The sequence below is a fragment of the Vicugna pacos genome, chromosome 27, assembly GCF_048564905.1.
Source record: "Vicugna pacos chromosome 27, VicPac4, whole genome shotgun sequence".
Lineage (NCBI taxonomy): Eukaryota > Metazoa > Chordata > Mammalia > Artiodactyla > Camelidae > Vicugna > Vicugna pacos.
In genome coordinates, this window is record NC_133013.1 from 24022577 (window position 1) to 24047302 (window position 24726).

The 24726-nt window shown below is 32.9% G+C and overlaps 1 protein-coding gene across 5 annotated transcripts in view; it reads right to left on the bottom strand.

Moving 5' to 3' along the window:
- Positions 1-24726, bottom strand: part of SCAPER (S-phase cyclin A associated protein in the ER) — a 269359-nt gene that overhangs the window by 176422 nt on the left and 68211 nt on the right. For all 5 annotated transcript variants that reach the window (XM_031691717.2, XM_072950937.1, XM_072950939.1 and 2 more), the window contains 5 exons: positions 23698-23853; positions 19562-19704; positions 13641-13722; positions 12035-12187; positions 11375-11482 (listed from right to left, as the gene is read on the bottom strand). In XM_031691717.2, the coding sequence (XP_031547577.2) occupies positions 11375-11482; positions 12035-12187; positions 13641-13722; positions 19562-19704; positions 23698-23853 (642 nt within the window). The remainder of the gene's footprint in view (positions 1-11374; positions 11483-12034; positions 12188-13640; positions 13723-19561; positions 19705-23697; positions 23854-24726) is intronic.

The window sequence follows — 24726 nt, forward strand, 5'->3', positions numbered from 1 at the left end:
CCTTAGCCAAGAATATTTTTCTCCAGGCATTTGCATGGTCTCAGCTAAAATGAGGGGTCTGCCCACTCCAGTGGCAAGTGAGTGAAAGGTGCCTGCATTAAGAAGGTCTCAACAGTCTGGTGAAGACTAAGCCCAATGAATTCTCAAAACTGAGCCACAGAGAAACTGCTAAAAAAAGAAAAATGAATGTAATGAAGAAAACTAGGGATAATAGAGGCAAAGGGGGAAAACACCTGGATAAAAGCATAGCAGGGAAACAGAATTAGGAAATTTTAGAAAGCAAGTTACCGTATTTTTCACAAAAACAATGGAAGAGGGAGCTCCACGAAGTTAGAATGGTTACCCTGAATCACAACTCATTCTGCAAGTCTTATAAAAACCGATTCCACATAAAAACAAGCAACACAAAACTATCAAGGTCAAATGCCACAGTTATTAAAAGAAAAAGAAAATAGGTAGAATAGCAACACTATGAACAATAAAAACACACCAAAAGGGTCATACAGAGAAAAGACCAAAACGTAACCTTCTACTTCAAAACAAGCTAAGACAAATACAGAAAATGTTCTAACACAAATCACCATCTTGAAAAAAACTCAAAATTTAGGTCATAACTCATACAAAAGACCGCAAATGAAAATCATTTAAGAAATGAAGATAAAGAAGACAAAATGAAAATAATGAAAAAATAAAGATAAAAAGACAAAAGAGTGAATAAACACAATAAATAATGCCTCACAGGATAAAGGAGAAAATATTTTAGAAAAAAAGAAATAAAAATGATTTGGGAGTAAGTGGAAATATGGAAGGTAGGCAAAGATGCAGCAATCAGGAGTGCCTGAAAAAGGAAGCCAAAACAAGGGAACAAATCAAACACTAAAAATTATAATTAAGAAAATTTTCCTGAAAAATAATATAATTAAATATTGAAAGAGTACACCATATATCTGACAATAATGACCCAGAGTGGCTAATACCAAGATATATCATACAACTTCCAAAAGGACAATTTTGAAAAAAAATTAATTATCATCAGTCCTTTTGACAGCATATTTTATGCAAGAAAAAAATGAAGTGCAGTAGTCCCCCCTTATCCTCATTTGCACCTTCTGTGGTTTCAGCTACCTGTGGTCTAAAAATACTAAATAGAAAATTCCAGAAGTAAACAATTCATAAATTTTAAATTGTATATCTGTGTAGTGTGATGAAATCTTACACTGTCCCACTACATCCCAGCCTGCATGTGACTCATCCTTTTGTCCAGTGTTTCCACACTGTATACCCACCTGTCAGTCACTTAGTCTAGGTCACCAGATGGATTGTGGTATGGCAGTGCTTGTGTTCAAGTAACTCTATTTCACTTAATATTGGTCCAAAAGAACAAGAGTAGTGATGCTAGCAATTCAGATGTTCTCTTATCGTACCTAATTTATAAATCAAACTTTGTCATAAGTATGTAAGTGCAGGAAAAAAACAGCACAGATGACTGTTGAGAATGAATGTAACTACATAAAAATACATGCTTTTTTAATATCTATTCACAATCCTAATTATTATTAGGCACAAAGAAAAGCAAAGTGTACTCTTTGAGACACAGCGTCTATGACTTACTGACTCATTTTCAAAATACGAACCAGTCAGGACCAAAATCCATACGAGGGCACCTGGATCTCCTCCATTCCTAAAAGAATTGAAAAAATACAACCCCTACCCTTATGGACTCATGCTCAGTGCCAGGACTACTCTACCACTAACAAGCTGGGAATGAGTCTTCATTGGCCATTCTTTCTGCTTGACAATGTTAATTCTAGACATGCATTCATAGGAGACACTGTTTTTCCTTAGGAATAGAAACGCAAATTGATGCAGTAGAAACAGCACTGAACTGTGCATCAAGACAACCATACCAGGATAAATTCTGCAACTCATGACTGAGTGACTTCTCTGGGCCTCAGGCTCCTCACTACTAAAATAAAAGGATTAGATAATAAATTGTAAAGTTGTCCATTTTCTAACATTCTAAAAATCAGCGTTATCAAGCTCAAAAGCTAATTAATTATGGCTAACGCCATACATCCACACGTCCAAAAATTTAAGCCTAGTGGTTAAGTCACATTTGTGACTTCTTACTTAAACAACACTGGAACAACATGAAACACTGGTAATGCATACAAGGAAACTAATACCTACACAGATGATCTCATCAAAGTTTACACCCTTCTTACTCTTGTAATTACCTTTCATGGCACACCAGACCAAAGCTCTGGCCTTTCTAACATAATTTACTATATTCAACAAAATAACTCATACTGAAGTATACGACCTTGATATTCTACCAGACTCCTCCTAAAGGGTCTCATAGTTCTTTATTTTTTAAAAGAGACAGGAAAAAGTTTAAGCTATAGATAGGTTCACGATCTTTGGGAAAGAATGTAAATATTCTAAAAATAGCTGATAAGCAGGAAAATATAAATGATATTAAACTATAATTTTCAGAGCTCTCAAGTGTTACCTCAGAATACATACATTTCACAAAATATGTTACATCAAAGAAAATAATCTGCTTCCCATTATTTAAAAATATTGTAATACAGAACTGAGAATTTTTAAGGATGTTATTCTTTCTAGCTCAAAAGTACTTGAATATGTCTCCTTTGAATAAAAAGGACCAAAGTTTCACTACAATAATACAATTTTTACTTAATTTTTTTTTAATTTTAATTTACTTAATTTTTACTTAAAAATTAAGTGTTTTTTTAAAAATAAAAATCCAATGTCATGCTCAAGAGGCATATTTTTCTGGAGCCATAAGTTTATTTTCAAGAGCAGAGTAGATGCCAAGTTACTAATTTAAATAGACGAGAAATTAATGCAAGAGTTTTCACATTTTGTTTGGAAAAACAACATTTTTCTCTCAATCTCATCCTGTACTTTCTCAACTTTGGAAACTAAAATCCATTGATATTAATCTATTCCAGAACCAAATAATCTTTTCTCTTAAATTCTTGAAAATATTTTGAGGCATTCCACTCTTCCAAGCCTGCCTGGCACAACAACAAATAAGATACCTAGCAGGCAGTTTACGGTATCTCCTCACAGTCCTCTGCAAAAACTGGGAGAGGGTGAAGGCCTGTAGGGTTTGAACTTGTTTCTCTTGTTTCCCTGGATGATGATGGTAAGAGAGCAGATGGGTGAGGAAGAAGTGGGAGAGTGGAGAGATGACGGTGTCTGGGAAGGGAAGAAGGAAAATTAGGAGAAAATTAGAGATGAAAAAAGGGAAGAAATGAAATATTCAACTACAAACACCATGGCATTTTTAGGCAGTATTTTGGTATATATTTCAAGTATCACTCCCTCCTAGACATACTATACTGAAAATAATAACACGTTAGCTCATTAACATTTAATTTAATGCCAAAGTGCCAAGGGCTTATAAGATAACTGTTTTAAGGTAAACGGTCAGAGTTTTACTTAGAATAAGACCGAAAGAATCTGTAGCAGACTTTTATTTTGATTGATATCACTCTTCCATAAAACTACTCCAGCAGATTATCTCCCAGAAATATTTCAGAGGAAAACTGATTTGTAATTACTGATCTGCTAGACGGCATTCCTCATAGCAAATAAAGGATCTACAGATACTATCATCCAAACACTATTCAAAAGCGAAAGCACCATATACAAAAAAATTAGTTCATTTTCACTTAAATCAGCGTGTTTTGTCAGAGTAGCATAAAATGAAGAGAAAGGCTTATGTGACATTATTTATCTGTGCTTCCCTGGCACCTGGGCCAGTGCAGAGTTGCACAAGCAGGTGTGGAAGGAAGGTTTAAAAAAATAAAAACTCTCAGAGTTCCATTATATTTAAACAAAATTTTAAATTTAGTTAAACAGTAAATTTAAGAAAATATAAAATGTAGTGCCTTTTATCAAAACAGTACCTTCTGTGATAGTATCACTTTGAAAAATTAAACACAAGACAATGACAACTTTTAAAACTTGATAGGCTATTTTAATTATACAAAAGATTCAACTCTGCCAAAGTCCCTTTCTACAGGTGTAGGACACACTTGTGTTTTTATCTATTATAATCTATGTATTACATTGTTTGAAGGGACAGATGCGAAAAATGAAGCTAATGAAATACTGTGAAACAGATACCATGTAAGAGAAAAGGCCATCTTCTGATAAAATGATAGTCCACCATCTGTCCCCCCACCACTCAGTGACAATTACAAATACTCCATCAGATTTCTGGTAGGAGGAGATGATAAACGAGGTAAAGACTTCTTCTGCAGATTCTGATGTTCCTTTCTGATCTAATCTGAGGTTTAACAGATGACTCAAACAGAAGTCCAGAGTTCAACAAGCTTATTAATTTATCATGCTGTGAAGACAGAGAAAGGTCTGAGCTCAGTCCTGCAACAGGGAATGGTTCAGCTGTATTGAACCAAGCCTTGTAATGAAAGGTATCTTTGCAGAATTCTCAGATTTCAAATATAGCAAGTTAGATTAATATCAGGCTTCATCATTAGAAATCATTTCAATAATATCCCAGTAACAATATTACCATAGACCACGAATAACGTCACCCTTTCAATACAAAATCAAAGAGACAACAAAGCTCAGAGACAGCACCTTACAGCCCTGGGCGACAAGGGTTTGTGAGCCAGCAGGTTCACATCACAGTCAATGGCATCAGAATAAACATTCCCTTTAAGTTTATGAATTTTCAAATGTCTAAGAAAAGGATGCATGCAAAAATTCAAATCCATAGGTTAAAAGTGAAAGGATAGAAAAGGATATACTACTCTAACACTGGATAAAAGAAAGCTCGAGTGGCAATGTTAGTATTAGACAAGGTAGCAAAGAATATTATTAGGAATAAAGGTCACTTAATAATAAAAATGAGTCAATCAAAAGGATGTACACTAATTAGCATTTATGAATCTAATAACAAAGGTTTGGACTACATGAAGACAAAAACTGAACTGCCAAAAGAAACAGAAAAAATTAACAATAAAATTAAAAAATTCAATATCCCTCTCTCAAAAATTGACAGAACAAAAGCAAGCAGAAAATCAGCAAGGATATGGCAGATGAGGCAACTTTTTGAGGTGATGATTATGTTCTTAACTTGATCTTGGTGATGGTTTCATGAGTGTATAAAAGTGCCAAAGAAAGTGCTATAAAGAAAATCAATTAAATCCTCAAGGTATTACCTATATAAGCCATAATCTATGACCATAATGTATAAAAGCTGAAATTAAAAAAAAGAATAGTGCTCATTTTGGCATCACATATTTTAAAATTAAAGCAATACACAGATGATTAGCCTGGCCTATATGCAAAATATCTGAAAGTCAAATCCATAAATCAATTCACACTTTTAAACATACCCATACACTGATACTCATAAAATTTTAAAAAGGCATTGCCACCACTCTAATCTATAATCCTGGAAATATTTCCTTTGTTTAAAAGAAAATAAAAATTGAAATTCAAAGTACTAGTAAAATCCATTAATTATTTAGAACCAAAATAAGCCCAGGAAGAAATGTTCAAGATTTAAATGAAGAAAACTATACACTTTACTGAATGACATCACACCCAAATGCAATACATGAGTAGACAAACGTGGCAGGATGGAAGGAAAATGTAGATGTCTACTCTTACTTCAATGCAATCTCAATCAAAACTCAAACAGGATTTTCTTGGCTTAACAAGTTAATTGCAAAGGTTACACAGAAATTAAAAAGCAGAGGAATAGCCAAGGCAACCCAATTAGGAGTAAAAGCAAGAAGACAGCAAATAATATCTACTCAATTCTTGGAGAAAATAACTGTAAAGCTGCAAATCTCTACCCGGTGAAAATATATTTCATAAACAAAAGCGCATACAGACAAACAAGATTTCCTACTAGTAGATTCTCACTAACCTGAGTGGTAGGCACAAAGATAGTTGTTTTATTATTCCACAAACAGTATACACACATCTTAGAATATAATGAATTTCACCAAAATATTTCAAAGCAGAAAAAGATACACCAAGCAAATACTAAATAAATGAAATCTAGTATATCTAATCTATATTACTGTCAAAATAAGATGAAGTAAAAAAAATTCTTTAGAGTTAAAAAAAAATCCCAATTTATTTTGTAATTCCATCATAAACTTGATGTTAAAATCAGAAAGCACCTGCAGAAAAAGGGAAAACTACTCACCTATAGCATTACTCAAGCTCAGAGCCATTTCACATAGCAAAAGGCTGAATTCATTAGAAAGACAACTCTAAACTTGTATGTTCTTAATAATCTAGCCTCAAAATATATGGAGCAAAAACTGATAAAACAGGAATAAATTTATCATCACAGTGAAAGATTTTAATCTCCTCAATCAGTATTTGAAAGAAGTAGACAAAAGTCTATATAGATATAGAATATTGTAATATCATGATTAATATACTTGATGGAATAGGTAACTAGAAAACATACTTTCTCTTCAAGCACAGAACGTTTACTAAATCTTACCATGTTTCACGCTCTGCCAGATTTCAAAGATTACAGTCTCTGATCTTATTGCAGTTAAGGTAGAAATCAGACAAAATTTCTATGTTTGAAAATTTCAAGCCAACCTTCTAAACAACTGATAGATAAAAGAAAAAATTCTGAAGGCAATTAAAAAGTATTTAGAAGTGAGTAATAATGAAAATACTTTATATCAAAGCAAGTCTTAGAAATTAATATCTTTATGAACACATCAGGAAAACGGCTAAAAATTAACAAACCAAGCATTCACCTTAAGGAGTTAGAAAAAGAATGGCTATATAATCTCAGAGAAAAAAGTGAAAAGGAAATAATAAAACCAAGAAATGACATTAATGAACAAAAAACAAAGAAGCAGCAGATATGATCAAAATCAAAAACCAAATCTTTGGAAATACTAATAGACAAACTTATGGCAAGAATAATCAAGAGAAAAACTACAGGCACAAATTTAAAATGTTAAAATGAAAGAGAAGACACAGCTGAAGATTTCTTTTAAAACATCACAAAGAATACTATGAAAAATGTTTTGTCAAGATTTTTGAAAACTTGAGAAAACACAATTTCCAAGTAAATGAAAATTTACCAAAATAGATGTAGTAAATCATAGAAATACACTCAAATAATTTCTACTTTAAAATATGACCAACTCATTAGGATGGCTACTATCAAAAACAAAAAAAACAAACCCCATAAAATAACAATGTTGGCATGATGTGGAGATACCTGTACCCCTAAACAGTTGGTGGGAAAGTAAAATAGTGCAGCTACTGTCATATACCTCAAAAAATTAAAAACAGAATTACAGTATGATCCAAAAATCCACTTCTGGATGAACATCCATTGACAAATGAATGGATAAAGAAGATGTGGTACATATACACAATGGAATAGTATCCAGCCATAAAAAAAGAATGGAATAATGCCATTTGCAGCAACATGGATGGACCTAGAGATTATCATATTAAGTGAAGTAAGTCAGAGATAGACAAATATCATATGACATCACCTATATGTGGAATCTTATAAATAATTATATAGATTTTACTTACCAAAAAAAAAGACTCACTGACACAGAACACAAACTATGGTTACCAGAGGGGAAAGGGTGGGGAAGGATAAATTAGGGTTTGGGGATTAACAGATATACATTACTATATATAAAATAGATAAACAACAAGGTCATACTATATAGCACAGGGAACTATATTCAATTTCTTATAATAAGCTATAATGGGAAATAATCTGTGTGCGTGTGTGTGTGCACGTGTGTGTGTAGCTGAATCACTTTGTTGTACACCTGAAACTAACATTGTAAATCAACTACACTTCAATAAAAAATAAAATTAAAAATACAGTAGGCAACCACAATGATGCAAATGAAAAATAGCATGTTACTGTATATATGCTCCAAGGACTCATGCACGGAAATATGGTTGAAATGGCTTTTTCATGTTTATATGGGTTAACAGTATTTTGAGATCTATCTAGGAGTCACAGAATAAAGTTTTATCAAAAATGAAATAGTTTAAGTTCCTAAAATGCAGGTATTTGTTACTTATTTAAAATTGCTTTTTACAATAAAGCAACTGTTTAAAGGCAAAGACTCATGGGAAAAAAATTGATGTAGTTGTAATTTATTGACCCAACAACACAGACACTGCAAAACACATGAGAAAAGTGTAGTTCTTTAGGTTCTGGTCCTGAATCACTGATTAATGATCATCTCCAAAACTATATGTTTAGTAAAAGAAAACCAATACAGAAAAGAGAAAGCACAATGTTCATGGAATATAAAAAGTGTGAAAAAGGGGTATCACTGGATAGTGTGAAAACAGGACCACAAAAGAAGTCACAGTTTTAATTAAAACTAATACATCACTATTTCTCTAATGTGCTAAAAAAAATTAAATTTTGGCATGTGTTTAAACTAACACCAGTTTCTTTTGACCTTTAAAAATCACATACTTTTATCATTTGGATTCTAAGATGATGAAAGAGAAAATAAAATCAAACATTACAGCAGTTCTTTTTGCGAAGCCTCAAAAAAACACAAGAAAAATTTCCCGGTCAAATTACAATAAAAACACTAAACATTAAACCTTTCTTGCCGGGCAGCTACCTATTATGTTTAACAGGCTTAAAACAAAATGTGTCAAGAGATCAAGAGTAAGTTATCTGATATGTCGAGTGCATAAGGTCAAAGGTCCAATTTTATTAGGTCAGAGGTGGTATAAATAAAGTCTTATATGTCCAAGAAGAAGGGTCACAGATAAGGTGTATATAATATAAAGACATCACAGATGACAAGTAATAACTTTAAGTAGAACAAGTATGTTTACTATAGGTACCTTCACTGATTAAAAATGAAATGTCTGTGTGAGTAAATATAAAATAGCCTTTCTACATCACACAACTCATACACTATACTGCACACTTATTTTCAAGAAGGTGCTATAACCATGAATAACTACATGAATTAAGTGAGAACTTAAAGAAAATTTAATACTTTTAAACTGAAACAGTACACAAAATGAATACATCAATCAAATCTCAAAGCACGACAGCTAAACATCAAACTATGCTTTGACAGCTACAAAAATTAAATATTACACATTTTTCTTCCAAAGTGCATGAATTAAATATTCTCTCCTCTGCTTTTCTCATTCAGATAAAAACATAAAATTTAGATTTCAGTTTACAGAATAGCAGTGCTCCACAAAATTTTAAATAATTTTTCACAAATTAAATAATATATTTGTTTCTTAAGAGAACTTAGTTAAAATAATTTTTAAAAGTAGAAGAATTTCCTTTATAATGGGGATAATTAAATTCTAATTACGAAGCAATTTAGGATTCTTTTCAAAGTAGAGCACACATACACATGGCTATAGTTCTAAACAGCAAGTTGAGAATGGGGATAATCACAGGAATGATTCAAGTAAAAAAATAAAAATTCCATACTACTGTCTCTTAAAATACTCATACAATTTGAGCAAAAGACAATTACTTCAGGTAAAAAGATGATTAGTTTCACTTTTTCTTTCACTTTTATTAATGTTACCTAAAGCTATTCTGTATAACCTTTCAGTTCAACTTTACTCAATGAGGTTTTATTAACTACCTTACTAGGTGTCAAGCATTATGTCAAACAATGGATATACAGCAATTAAATAACTGAAGACTTTCAATTCCAGCCACAGTGAAATGGCTTACACCGGACTAATCTTCCAACTCCAAAATTTGCACAAAATATACAGAACATCTGCTTGAAAGCATTAAAGAACAGCCAACACAACCAGAACTTGAGAGACCATGATCCCTAAAAGGAGGGAAGCACATGAGGTGAGCTCCACATTCACTCTGGATTTTTCCCTAAGGAATTATGCTGATTTTGGGCATGGGAGAATAGTGCAAGCTGAAAGTGGCAGTCTTACCAAGCTGAAGAGATAGAATTTAGTTTAGAGTTGTCAAAGTACCTGTAACTTGAGGGGCAAAAATTCTAAAATGGACAAAATCATAAAGAAGAAGCCAAATGAACTATGTGCAATTTCCCCTGAAGCACTGGTCAGATCCAGAAACTTAGGAGATAATGGCAGCTTTGTTCCTCCTACATAGGTAAGTTATTAAGAACCAACCACAGAATTACCTGATAGCATCCAATCCAGAGCAAAGTCCTGTGTTCCTGAACATCCCCTGCCAAAATCACCTAGCAAAGGCCCAAATCTTATAAGTCCTTTTTAACACCTTATTGAGAAAATCCCGTAACTCCCCATAGTGTGCATTTTCCCTTCTTTTAATAAATTAATAAATCTCATTTTATTCAACTGTAGTTGTGCCCCGATGGTCTCTGCCTGGAGAGCACTGACAAAAAGTTAAGAAAAAGAATGAACTATAGCTTCACATAAACATTAGGGATCAATCTCACTGACTTAAGGATTAGTGAAAGAAGCCAGACACGAAAAGTACATACCGTATGATGTCATTTGTATGAAGTTCAAGAGCAGGCATGACTAACTGACAGTGCCTAGTAGTCAGACTAGTTATCTTTTGGGGGCATGACTAAAACAGAACATAAGGGAGCTGTCTGGGGTACAAGAAATGATCTATATCCTGATATGAGTGGAACATATGTAAAAATTCATCAAGCTATATACATTTGTGTATTCTATTAATGTATGCTATACTTCAAAAAAAAAGTTAAAAGTACATGTGCACCTACACACAAGTACTGCCCTCAAAGAACCACAGTAACCTTTCCTGGACATCTTAAGAGATGCTTGACAAACGTGAATTTCTCATCTTTGTGTACCTTTAGAAATTTGCCATTACAAACAGGACCAACAAATTCATAGATTTGTAATGTCAACCATATCTCAATAACAGCTGAAAGAAAAATATTTATAAAAATATTTATACAAATCTAAATTTCATGTAAACAGTAATTATAGGTAGATAAATAACACATTTCCAAAAACTTCAATGTACTGTACTGATACAAAATTACTAATTTAAATGATTTTTATTTTAACTGTTTCCCAGGAAACGTAGAGCATCACTAAGTAATTCTTGAATTATAAAAATATAAAAATGTCACAAACTTTCTTCACACTGAAAGTATATAAATAACAGTACTGAATACTTATTTCTGTTTCTTATTAAATATATATTCTAAAATAATGACATTTGTACACTATATTGTAGTAGTTACTAATTAAATATAGTTTTAAATAATCACGGAAATACATATGAACACAGATTTCTTCATAACAAAAGAGAATACAGTAGATACTCAATAAACACATGTAGATGACCAGAAGTAAAGCTTACCACTTCTTCATCTGACAGCTCACGCCCTTGGATGCTGCTATTCTCTCTCACAGCTTGCTGGTGTTTTCTTCCTTTAATGTGGCTAAAAAGATACACCTCTGACGAGATCTAAAAGCATAAAGCCAAACAATGTAATGAGTATATAATTATATCTAATTTTAAATATTACACATTCTATCCAGTATACTATACGGAAATTGCATTCTAGCCTTAACATAATAGGCTTAAAAATATTTTCTTTAGAATGCAATTCTGAGAATCCTCTAGAAGATCCATGGTCAAAAAAACTGGCATGCCATCATAGTCAACCTTAACAGGGTACCATTTCTTCTAAGAATCAAGGTTTAAATTTCAGCACTGAAAATGTTCCTTTTCTTTTCTGCTCCTAATACCCCAATATATTGAGTTGGGCTATAATAGAGCAGGTATACATCCATTTTAGCAGCAACTGCATGCTCTGGCCCTCTGCACTGCTACTCCTAAATGCTAATTCTATTTTTGTACTACCTAGTTGGCAAAAAAATCGTGAAAGAAATCCACAGTACTCAGCAGATACCTTAGCATGACTTTTAAGAGACTGTGAGAATATATTTCCATAGCTTAATAAATTTTAATAATAAATTATAATGTATCATCAGAATATTGATACTGACAACCTACCAGGACATTGCAGAGAGAACACTGCTTCTTTCTTTCATAAGGGGTCAATTTGGGGGCATAATCAGTATTTGCATGTCGTCCACTGCTTAACTCAGCAGCTTTTTCTTTTCTTTGTTCAATCTGTTCCATGTGCCTTCGAATGCTTTCATCATGCTGTAAATGAAGTCAAAGTGTGAGAATACAGAAACGTATTCAAGTTATACTGACAACTTGAAAAAGTAATATTTCCATTAAACTTTCTAACATAATAGAATATTTTAATTCAATGTTAACTTGGACACTGAGGACAAGAACTGGCAAAAAGCCCTCTAATATCTCCTGCATACAGAGTAATATTTCCTAAAGTGTGCTCCATGGGATTACACTGTGGGATATTATTAAGTGTTTTGTGGAAGAGGTTCTATGGTCAAATAAATTTAGAAAATAGTTAACATTAAACAAATTTTTAACAGAGACATTTACAAAGACTCTTGCCTGTCACTGTACACTATGACTCAATAAACCGAGCTTATACTAAGCAACATTTTACACATTTATTTGACCACAACATATTTTTGAAAAGCACTTCCTGGACTATGGGATATGGTGACCAATAGATAAAGACCAAGTTTATTCTCATAGCAGACAAGACCCCTCATGACACAGACCTCTACCCACATCAACTCCAGTGACTTCCCAGAAAACAAAAAAATAAACCAACCAAAATAAACCACTATTTTAGACTTCTTGACTTGTGCTTATACCATTTCATACAGCTAGATACCATTCCACTCATCTACCTATTCAATTCATTTTTCTTTCAAGATTCAGCTCAGATATTATTCTAGAAAATTACTTTCCTGACTCCTGAAACTCTTCCTGTTAAACTTAGTACCCTCCTCTGTACCTCCATAGCACTCCACGTATACCTCTCTCCATATGGAAATTATCTCCTTAGCATCTGAATCTCACACTAGATTATGAATTTCTTGAAACTTAGAACCATGTCTTACTCATCTCTGTATCCCCATGCCTACCACAAAGCTCAATAAATATTTGGTGCATTAAATTTAAATAAATGATAAAGTTCCAGGACTAAACAAGTAGTAAAATATGGTCCCTCTATCCTATGGAACTTAGTCTCTATGAAAAGCCCAAGTGTAAATAACTGTGAAACCATGCAAAATATTTACACTGCTAGAAACTAAAGCACTAAAGGTAAAGAGTTCCAAGAAAATATCAGTTTATCCTAATCTCTCAAGCAACAATTATGTAATTCATAAGCACTGGAATAATCATCTTTTCGTTTATTCTAAAGAATTAAAAGTCCATGAATATCAGAAGCCTAACAGTAATATCTTCAAGTTACTAAAAAATTGCTTAGTAAAATCAAGAAATGCTAAAATTCCTTCACATTTTTCTTCTCAATTGTTTTATCTTATTAAAATAAGTTTAGTTTTCAGGTAGTTGAGTTAGAAATGATCATAGCAAAACCGTATGTCTTATTATCTAAAGATTACAAATACAAATTAATTCAATTTTTATACAATTAAATAGATAAAATTTAAATCTCATGCTAAATTAAAATACCTCTAAAATTTCAAATTAAAATATACAAAATCCCTACCTTGAGCTGAATTTTCTTCTGCAGCTCTTCCATAGCCTCTTGCTGAGCAGCTGTGAGTGCTGCCAGTCGTTCTTCCCTATCTCTGGAAGAAGGCAGGAAAAATTATAAACTCAACTGCTTGGAGTATCAAATTTTATGAGGTTAAAAAAATACATTTAGGACACACAGGCTTATATATTCTAAAACATTTTTAAAATTATTTCTTCTGAGTGCCAATTAAGTCTCAGATATACTACTGGTCATTAAACATTTGGGAAGCAACAGACATTACTATTTAAAAAATATAAAAATTGGTTTCTGGACCCAGGAATGGGTTTAAATACTGGCTCTGGGACTGTCATTTAAATAGAACATGTTGAAAACACATTTATCTCTTTTCCCTTCCAAAATACTATAAAACAACATGAAGTAATAGAAAAGGCAAAATGCATAAAGACAGAGAATGGGAGAGGAAATAATCACAAACAAATTATGAGAAATACAAAGAAGTACGATATGCTTAGGAAAAAAGCAGTCAAATGAAAACTGTCTCTGAATGAGGTCCTAAGTTGGATTTAGTAGACAAGGACTACAAAACAGCTATTATAAATATATTAAAAGAACTAAAAGAAAGTATGCCAAAATAAGGGAAAATACCAAGACAATGATTCAACAAACAGGGAATCTCAACAGAAAAAGAGAAAGTTTTTTAAAAACTTTCCAACAAAAGGAACTAGGAATCTTTAAACAAATGATTGATTCTAGGTATGGAGCAGGGAAAATATAAGATGAATCTGAAGCACCCTGCAGTGTCAGAAAGTAAGGAAATACTCAAAAACACAAAATGATAAAGTTTGTCAAAGGGAAATGGGTTAAATGAAAAAGGACCCAATGCCCAAAGTTGAAACAATCTGAGCAACAAAATAAATAACAATACTGGTTTATAACCCAAAGTATAAAACAAATATAAATGAGTCCACATTGACATAAAAAAAGGAATTTAATAAACATAAATGAGAGAGAACAAATATCCTGTACGGAGAATTGCAAATAATTTATGTAGGAATTCTTCTCTCAAGGAGGTGGCAAATAACTCCCCATCGCTTCAGTGTTGGCTATGCTCAGTGTCTTGCTTCTAAGGACAGCATAGGGAAAATTTTAAACTGTACGGTAGAGAAATCTGAAAAAAAAACTACCTAAGCCAGGTGATCAAGGTTAACAAAAATCAGTGATAAGTCACTCAATTTAACCATGAGGAAAAATATCAGACAAATTCTAAGTGAAGAGAAGTCTACAAAATACCTGACTACTACTCAGAACTGTCAAGGTCATCAAAACCATGGGAAGTCTGAAAAACTGTCACAACTCAGAAGAGCCTAAAGGGAACTGACAAGTAAATATCTGAAGAAAGAATCTCAAAATAATTATACTGAGTTAAAAAAAGTAAAAGACAAAAGAGAAAGTAAATCAGTTACTGCCAGGAGATGACGATAAAGGAATGCAGAGATGAATTATCAAGCAGCACAAGATTAGGGGGTGAAAAATATGTTCATTAGCTTGATGGTGTCACAGAGACTACATATGTGAAAACTCATGAACTTGCACACCTGAATAACTGCAATCTTTTCTATGTCAATTATACCACAACAAAATTGTGAAAAAAATTTTTAAGACTGTCAATTCCAATTTTAGACAGGGATACAGACATCTAGAATACTCAAAATGCTACTGAAAATGTAAGCGGATACAATTAAGTTGCTAAACAGTTTGGCAGGTCTTCTAAAATTGAACATTTGCATATTCTAGGGACCAGCAATTCAATTTCTAGGCACAAACCCTATAACTAGGCTACAGAGCTTAAAGTGTTGATAATGATGACTGCGGAGGTGGAAAGAGGGGTAGTGACTTGGAAGGTACATGGGGCTTTTGAGGTGGGAGTAATGTTCTATATCTTGACCAGGTTAGTGGTTACATGAGTATGGTGATAATTCACCAGCCTGCAGGCGTATTCATTTGTGCATTATTCTGTTTATGCTATAGTTTGTAAAAATGTTTATCAATTTTAAAAATATATGGTTATCTCACTCCCCAGGTTAAAACTCTTAAGAATTAGTTAACCAAATCCAGTGATGATTTATATATTTCAATAATACATCAAAACCAAGCTAGGTTCCTCCCAAGAATTCAAGCTTGACCAAATATTAGAAAATCAATTAATTATCACATTAACAGATCAGATTAAAGGAGAAATTTTATATGATCTATTCTATATAAGTAGAAAAAGCCTTTGATAAAACTCAACTCTAATTTATGACTTTAAAAAATTTACAGCCTAAGAATAAAAGGCAGCTTTTTTAACCTAACAAAAAACATGTATAAAACCTAAATATACTACATGGTTAATTGCTGAAAGTATTCCTAATAAGGTATCCTAAAGAAACAAAAGGAATATAGACTAGAGAAAAAAACACAAACTATTGTTATTGGTAGATGATATGGTTACTTATGCAGAAAATCTTGAAGAATCTACAGATTAAATATTGGAATTTTTAGTAGAGTTTATCAAGGTTGCTTGAAACAAAATCAATGGTATTTCTAAAGACTAGCAACAAACAGATTAAAAGAAACTTTTAAAGAGATTCTATTTGCAATAGCATAACAAATATAAAATAATAACTAAAAATAAGTTTCATAAAATGTGTCAAAATAAAATAATTAGAAATAAAATTAACTAAGGAGGCAAAAGTCTTGTAAACTGAAAACTACAAATCTTTGCTGAAAAAAGCTGAACAAGACACACAAAAAAAGAAAAAATATCCAATGTTCATGAATAGGAAGACTTGGTATTGTTAAGACGTCAATACCACCTAAAGTAAGCTACAGATTCAATGCAATCTCCATTAAAGTCCCAATGATTTTTTTTTTCTGAAATGGAAAAAAAAAATCTACCCCGAAATTCACACAGAATATTAAGAGACCCCGAATAGCCAAAATAATCCTGGAAATGAATAAAGCTGGAAGACTCCTGATTTCAAAACTTACTACAAACTTATAGTAATCAAAACACTGTGGTGCTAGTATAAAGACATACATGTAGAACAACAGAATAGAATACAGAGCCAAGAGATAAACCCTCATACATATGGTCAAATAACTCTTGACAAGGGTGCTGAGACCACTGAATGGGGAAAAAACAGTCTTTTCAACAAATGGAACTAGGACAATTGGATATTTACACACAAAAGAATGAAGCGGACCTTTACCTTATAAAATACACAAAAATTAACTCAAAATGGATCCAAGACCTAAACCTAAAACCTAAAACTAAAACTCTTAGAAGAAAACATAAGGAGAAACTTTGATAACATTGGATTTGGCAATAATTTCTTGGATATGACACAAAAAGAACAGGCAACAAAAGAAAAAAATAGACTGTTGGACTACATCAAAACTACAAACTTCTGTTTACTATCCAGAAAGTCAAAAGGCAATCCACAGACTGGGCATAAATATTTGCAAATCAAGTATCTGTAAGAGTCATATTTAAAATACATAAAGAAACTCCTACACCTAAAAATAAGAAAAAAAATCCCATTAAAAAATGAGCAAAGGATTTGGTGCAGACATTTCTCCAAAGAAGATATACAAATGGCCAGCAGCACAAGAAAAGATGCTCAATATCACTAATCATTAAAGAAATACAAATCAAAACCATAGTAAGATGGTACTTCATACCCATTAGGATGGCTATTACATATTAAATTAAAAAAAACAAGCACTGTTGAGAATGTGGAAAACTGGAACTTGTGCACTGCTAGTGGGAATCTAAAATTGAGCAGTGTCTATGGAAAAAAGTATGGCATCTCTCAAAAGATTAAAAATAAATTTACCATGTGATCTAGCAACTCTACTTCTGGCTATCTATATACCCAAAAGAATTAGAAGCAGGGACTTAAGTAGGTATTTGTATACATGTGTTTCCAAAAGCAGCATTATTTACAATAGCCAAAAGGTGGAAGCAATCTACATGTCCATCAACAGATGAATAAACAAAATATACTATATACATATGATGAAATACTATTCAGTCCTGAAAAGGAGATTCCAACATATGCTACAACATGGATGACCCTTAAAGACACTATGTTAAGTGAAACAAGCCAGTCACAAAAGGCAAATAGTGCATGATTCCACTTAAATGAGGTATCAAGAGTAATCAAATTCATAGACAGAATGGTGGTTGCCAGAGGGGGAAGAGAAGGGAATGTGGAGTTATTAATGGATATGGGGTTTCAGTTTTACAAGATAAAAAGAGTTCTGGATTTGGATAGTGTTAATGGTGGTACAACAAAGTTAATGGACTTCAGGTTAAAATCGTAACTTTTATGTTATGTGTATTTTACCACAATAAAAAGAAATATACAAAAGCTGTTTACAGAAAAAAGTTACAAACTTTACATAAAGACATTTTTAAAGAACTAAATAAGTAGAAACAACATTTAGTCATATGTTCACAAAATGGAAGACTCAATTTCAAAAATACCAATCTCCCTACAGTATAGATTCAATGCAATGCCAAGCAAAATTTTGATGGTTTCTTTTTTATATAAAATTGAACAAGCTGATCCTAAAACTAACAGAGAAATGCAAAAGGGCCAAGAAAGTCCTAATGAAAAATAAAGTGAGGCATAGTAACAGACACCAAGAATTACTGTAAAACTTTGGTAAATAAGGCACAAGATAGAAAAAGAGACCATTGGGCCAGAAGATAGAGCCTATAAACAGATCCACACATACATGGAAACTTGATTTATATTAGAAAGCTTTGTAAATTGGTAGGGGAAAAAACATTTTTCAATAAAGTGTATTAGAACAATAGGGTAAGCACATGGGAAAAAAATGAAATTGGATTCCTACCTCCAATCATACAATAAAATCAATTCAAGGTAGATAAAGACTTTACTACTAAAGAAAAACTATAACATTTTGAAGAATATCTTACAAGACAAGATATAAAAAGATTTCATAAATAAGCTCAAAAAGCACAAATCACAGAGTTTATTCAATTTTACTACACTGCAAGAGTTATGTTAGTGAAAACAGGTCACAAAGAGAGTGAAGCCATAACCTACAAAAACATCTGAAATATATTTATCTGATAAAGGATTAGTATTTAGTAAAAAGTAATTTTTAAACATAAAAAAGACCCCAATAGAGAAATGAACAACAGCAACAGAAACTTGAATAGGCACTTTACATGAAAAACGCCTGAGTAGCTGGTGAGTACGCGGAAGTTGCTTAGCCTTATTATTAATCTTGGACAAGTAGAAAAGCAAAGTAAAACTACGAAGAGCTATCTTTTCACATCCACCAAATTTGCCACAGTTAAGAGGTCAGAAAACATCACATGCCAGCAAGGAGTACATCAACCAAAAGGGACTTAAGGTTGACCAATTAAATGCTTTTTCCTGAGTCTCTGAATCTTAAACAAGTGATTTTAAATGTAGGGATGGGTGAGTGTCACTTATTATAATCAAAGTGCAACATGTTGACCAGACTGTTTCCATCAAAATACCACTGCTGGGGCTTTTGGGTCCTAGCCTTTGATTGCCTGACTACGCCCAAGCTGGTCTTCTAACCTCCTGTCACTTTTGATCCCAACATTTTCCTAAAAATTCATTTGCTTAAGCTAGCCAGAATCAAATTCTATTTCTTGCAACCAAAAATATCTTGAAATATCAAGTTTCCCACCCAAGAGAAATGTTCAAAAGGTTTCCATTGAGTACAATGTCTTAATTCCTGGAAATAAAAATTCAGTACAACATTTCTGTGTATGTGACTATTTTAAAAAAGAAGTCTACTTGGTAGCAAAGATTTGATTTGAACATGCACTCACTGCAAAATGTTCGTCAGGATCAAACTCAAGGTAGCAAGTGAAGTACCTGGCTCTTTCCCGGGCTGCATCTTCACGGGCTTTTTCCTTTTCTTGCCTCTGTTGTTCAATTCGGGCTTCTTGTTCTTTCCTCTTCATTAACAGTTCTTCTACACGGGCCTGCCGTTCTGCTTCTAGAGCTCTCTTACGTTCCTAATGTCAAAAAACATTTTAAAAGCTGCTAGAATTATGTGTAAGATGAACATGACTAAAGGTGACACAGCTTTGACATAAACTTATGTACTCAAGCCAAGTAGATCCCTGGTCTGTCATTAGGTATGCTTCTCAGTTCAAACAAAAATCAAGTATTAACAACATCTGGTTTTCACATGTCATTTATCAGTGTTACAAATAATTGTAAGAAGATATGCTACTTTAAGCAGACATTATGTAATTTGTATTCTGTGAGAACCTGATATATATTTTGTGGTTAATCACTTCTGAAGCCTTGTGTTTAGAAATGGGTGTAGAAATAAAAGAACATGATGAAGAATGTGTAATTAACAGATTTTACTTCTGAAGTAAGCTTTCATACAGGAATTAAGTGAAGTAAAGCATGAGGCAAGGAGACAGAGGCACTATAATACAGCATAATGTGTAAGAGAGCGGACACTGCATTAGATCCCCGATCATGTTGTTACGGAAACGACAGGCCAGCCAAGAAACAAGCACCACTCGGAGGGTCGGAGTACTTAGATGTATTACGCCAGCGGGCTCAGAGGGGCTTCTGCTCCGAAGGTCTGAGCACCTCCAAGACGTGCACATGAGGTTTTATAGGGTAAAGTACAAGCTTGGGGTATTCGGCCAATAAGCATGCAACAGCTTTAGCAGCATCATTATCACAAAAGTGGAGGCAGGGAGGCAGCAAACCAACATTCCAAAGCCAGATATATCTCTTTGAAAATCCAGCTGGCTAGCAAAAAAAACATGAACAGCAAACCAACACTAATTAACTTAGATTTACAAGTTAGTCCAGCAGAACTCAGATCAGTATTCCAATACTTATATTCGTGTGTTATCTTGTTAGCCCAGCCCAGCTTTTCTTTCACATTCTTAGACTTGTGAGTTATCTTGTTAGACCAACCCAGCTTTTCCTTCACAGTGTATCCTGACCCCATTATTTACCGGCGAGGTGACCCTGGTCTAGTTATATTCTACATGAGCCTTGGTTTTCCAGAAGACAAACAACAATATTATCTATTTCTTAGGGTATTGTCAAGATTGATACAAGAGATAATACATGAAAAGCGCTCATCAAGGAGTTTGGCATATAGTAAATTCTCAATAATTATGTACCATCACCATCATCATTAAGATAAAAAATACTTCATCAAAACATCATGATATACTTCCTATGTATGTTTTTGCCTATTAGAAGTACTTAGCTAATCTTTACCACATTACTAGCTGTACTGATACATTTCTTTTAATTCATCCCCATTGCCCAGGTACTTAACACAATCTCTCCCTGGCCCCTCCTCTTTACCATAAATGAAGAACACTGATCTGGGTTCTAGCAACTGTTACTCACATAATCTTGGGCAAATCACTTCACCTTAAAGAGACCAAATTTGTTGTGAGATCTCAATTACTAATGTACTAATTACTAAAGTACTCAGTAAATGGGAGCAGAAAAAAAATTCTAAAGTAGTTTCTTTTTAGAGAACACTGAGAAGAGACTCAAACATTTCTAATACTTAGTAAGCTCATAATGGTAACTTCGTACCTACAACAAGCCCTAGCTACACCCTCAGGGGATGGTAACCTTTTTAAAGTAGTAAGACTCAGAATTCTTTATTTAAAGTTGGAACACTACTATTAGTGTGTTCACAGAATGCTTGGCATTAGTGCCTTGCATGTCTAGTAATAAATATACATGTAAATTTTTAAAAATTTTATATGTATTATATATTACTAACAAATTTTTCTAATATCCGTATGTCGCAATTAAACTTATGTATTCAGGTTTTAAATTTTTCATTGAAAATTTAAATCCATAGGAAATTTCTACATTTTTAAAAAGAAAAATAATTTAAGTCGTTAAAATAATTTTTTAAGTGTTAGTACAGAAAATTCCTTTCCACTTTCAGAAAAGAATTGCTTCCCTTTAAGCCTTAATAAAAGTTCCAAATTATGAAATAAGTCATCATTTTAAAACAGAAGATAATTATTATATTTCAAAAATCTTCAAATCTGCAAAATAAATGCAGAAAAAAATAACCAAAGATGTCTTTTCAAAAATATACAGTATTACTCATGGATTTCCCCCCAAAACCCAGGTAAGAAGACATCTCTCCCAGAGAACTTTCTCTGATATTCTCCTCTCCGACAGAACTAACTATTCCCCGCTCTGTGACACCTCTGTAGCTTATTCAGACTTCTATTACACTTTCACATTGTGTCGCATTATTTGCCATAAAGGCAAAGATCATGCCTTAGTTATCTCTGAATTATTAGTATCTAATGGTTGCTCAAAAGTAACACAAAATATTCAAAACATAATTATTTTTATAAAATGGTCCCACTGTAGAAACAGAAACAACAAAGCTGAAGGGATTGTTCAAGTAAAAAATTCAAATATTCTATTTCATTTACTCATTTAAAAGTATTAGTTAATGGATAAGTAACTTCTAAATGATGTAAGTGAAATTTTCTGCTGCTCCTTCAAGAGGAAAAGCTGAAGTGTCTCTAATAGTAGCATTCTACATTTTCAAACCTAAGTTAGCATGGCACTCATTAAAATAACACTCTGAACTCAAATCAAACAGAGACTGGGAATTCAAAATTTGTAGATACTGACAGACATATGCAGAATAGATAAACAAGATTATACTGTACAGCACAGAGAAATATATACAAGATCTTGTGGTAACTCACAGTGAAAAAAATGTGACAATGAATATATGTATGTTCATGTATAACTGAAAAATTGTGCTCTACACTGGAATTTGACACAACATTGCAAAACGACTATAACTCAATAAAAAAAAGTTAAAATAAAATAAAGACTGGGGTGAATATGGGACAGTCAGCTAGTGCAAACAAACAGCAGAAAGTAACCAATAAACTTAAAAAATGTATTGATATTTTAATCTCCTAAAATTACCAGTGACATGAAGAAGCATGAAATATGAATAACATCCCTAATTGTTAATAAAACAAGGCTCTCCATGATCAGGTCCCAAACTCTAACGCAGTGCTCGCTCATATCTGCCTCTGCAGGCAATGCCTAATTCTCACCATCTGCATGTCTCATTTTTCAAAACTTAGTTGAGTCATCACCTCCTCGAGGAAGCTTTTCCTGACTTTCTCATGTCTTTGCCACTCTTAATTTGAGTAAGGTGTTCTCCTTTGTGCTTCCAAAAATAACTTTACTATTACACTTACCCTAATACGTTAAGACTTGTTTACATACATGTCTCTCCACTGAGAACAAGGATATATATCTTTTTCATGCCCTTGAGCAAAGCACAGAATATGGATTACAGTAGTAACTCAATAAATAATCATAGAATGAGTAAACAAATAAATATTAGTCATAATAAATAATGTCTGCATTTATATTTGAATACTATAAAATTTGTTCTCTCCAATAAAAATGTCAGGTCCAAGAGAGTCTTATCTTAGGGGCAAGGCATATCTAAAATAGTTTCTTCCGAGGAAGACCTAAAATACTTTAAAAACATTCATGTGTTAACCTTTTTTCCCATCCTGAAAACAGTAGCTAACTTAGGGTAAACTACAGAGGGTAAACTACCTGATGACACTGCTCCTTGCCATAAGCATAGTTTGCCCAGTTCTTTAAGGTTATATACACTAGTTTAAACACACTCCATTTTTAATGGAAGAAAGGAACTTATTCTTACTCAACTCAGTTAGAAAAGACTAGATAATAACCTGTCAAGAGCAATTTAGACCTTCATCTGGTTGAGACTAGAGATTCAAACTGACAAAAACCCTGATAACCTTATGTGAATTAACACACAGTCCTGGCAATCAGACTTGATGTTTCAAAATTGTGCTATACTAAACCATGCACCCTTGGGAACAGAGACTAGCTTTTACTCCTTTTTGTATCCTGAACACCTAGCTCAGAGCCTAGGATATGGCAGGTGCTCAATAAATGCTTTCTGAATAAAGTCCTACCTGAACAGCTTCATCACGTGCTTGCTTCTCTTCCTGTCTTCGTTGACGCTCTTCCTGTAACTCATTAAGCCTCTGCTCATATTCCTTCAACTTTGATAAAACATCATGGCGTTTGTTCTGGGCTTCAAGGGTATTTATAAAGGCAATTTCATTTACCTATATATAAATAAAAAACAATAAAAAAACAATAAAAAAACAAAAGTGTGTTTCAAATCAGTTTAATTCTAAGGTATATCACAAAAATAAGAAACTTAACAATCTTTATATAATAATATAAATCAGTGATAAGACACAGAACAAACCCTGAATGACTTACAGTCATTTTTTTCAATATTTATCTCCAAAATGGATAATAACCCAGTGTATATAACAAATACACAGGCCTTCATAAGAACTGACTTAGACTAAATAAAGGTCTGCCATTGAAATATTTTTAAGTCGAGACAAATGAAAAATTTTATAGAAATCACTTTATTATGTTCTACTTAATATCACTGTAATTTGCAATTATACAAATTATATTAAGATTTAAATAGGCATCTACAATATTTTAATGAGTTTGGGACGACAAACCTAAGTAAACAACAAATCATTTTTCTTCAACATACACCAAATGAGTGACAATTGGGTACAAGGGACTGAACTATACCTGCATCCTAAAGCTCACGTTCATTGATTCCTAACAGCCACGTTTTGCTAGAGAGTACAGCTTTTAAGAGTAAAGTATACTTAATTATAAAAAGCTAGAACATATCAGTTGGGGTCAGATTTCTTTCTTGAAAGCCAGAAGGAGGGCATGCTACAGTGAAAAAGGTAGAATGAAACAGAGAAGTAAACACTGGAGCTGACTCTCTCTGACATAAGCATAGACTCTAGGAATCCAACCTGGATGAAATAAAATCTATCACTAGATATGCTAGAAATCTCAAACAAGAAAGTCTGAATACAGTTCTAACCAAGACTTCCCAATCTCCATGCCATGTAGCCAATTTTACAAGTAAATTAATAATTGTTTTTCAAACTGTACTG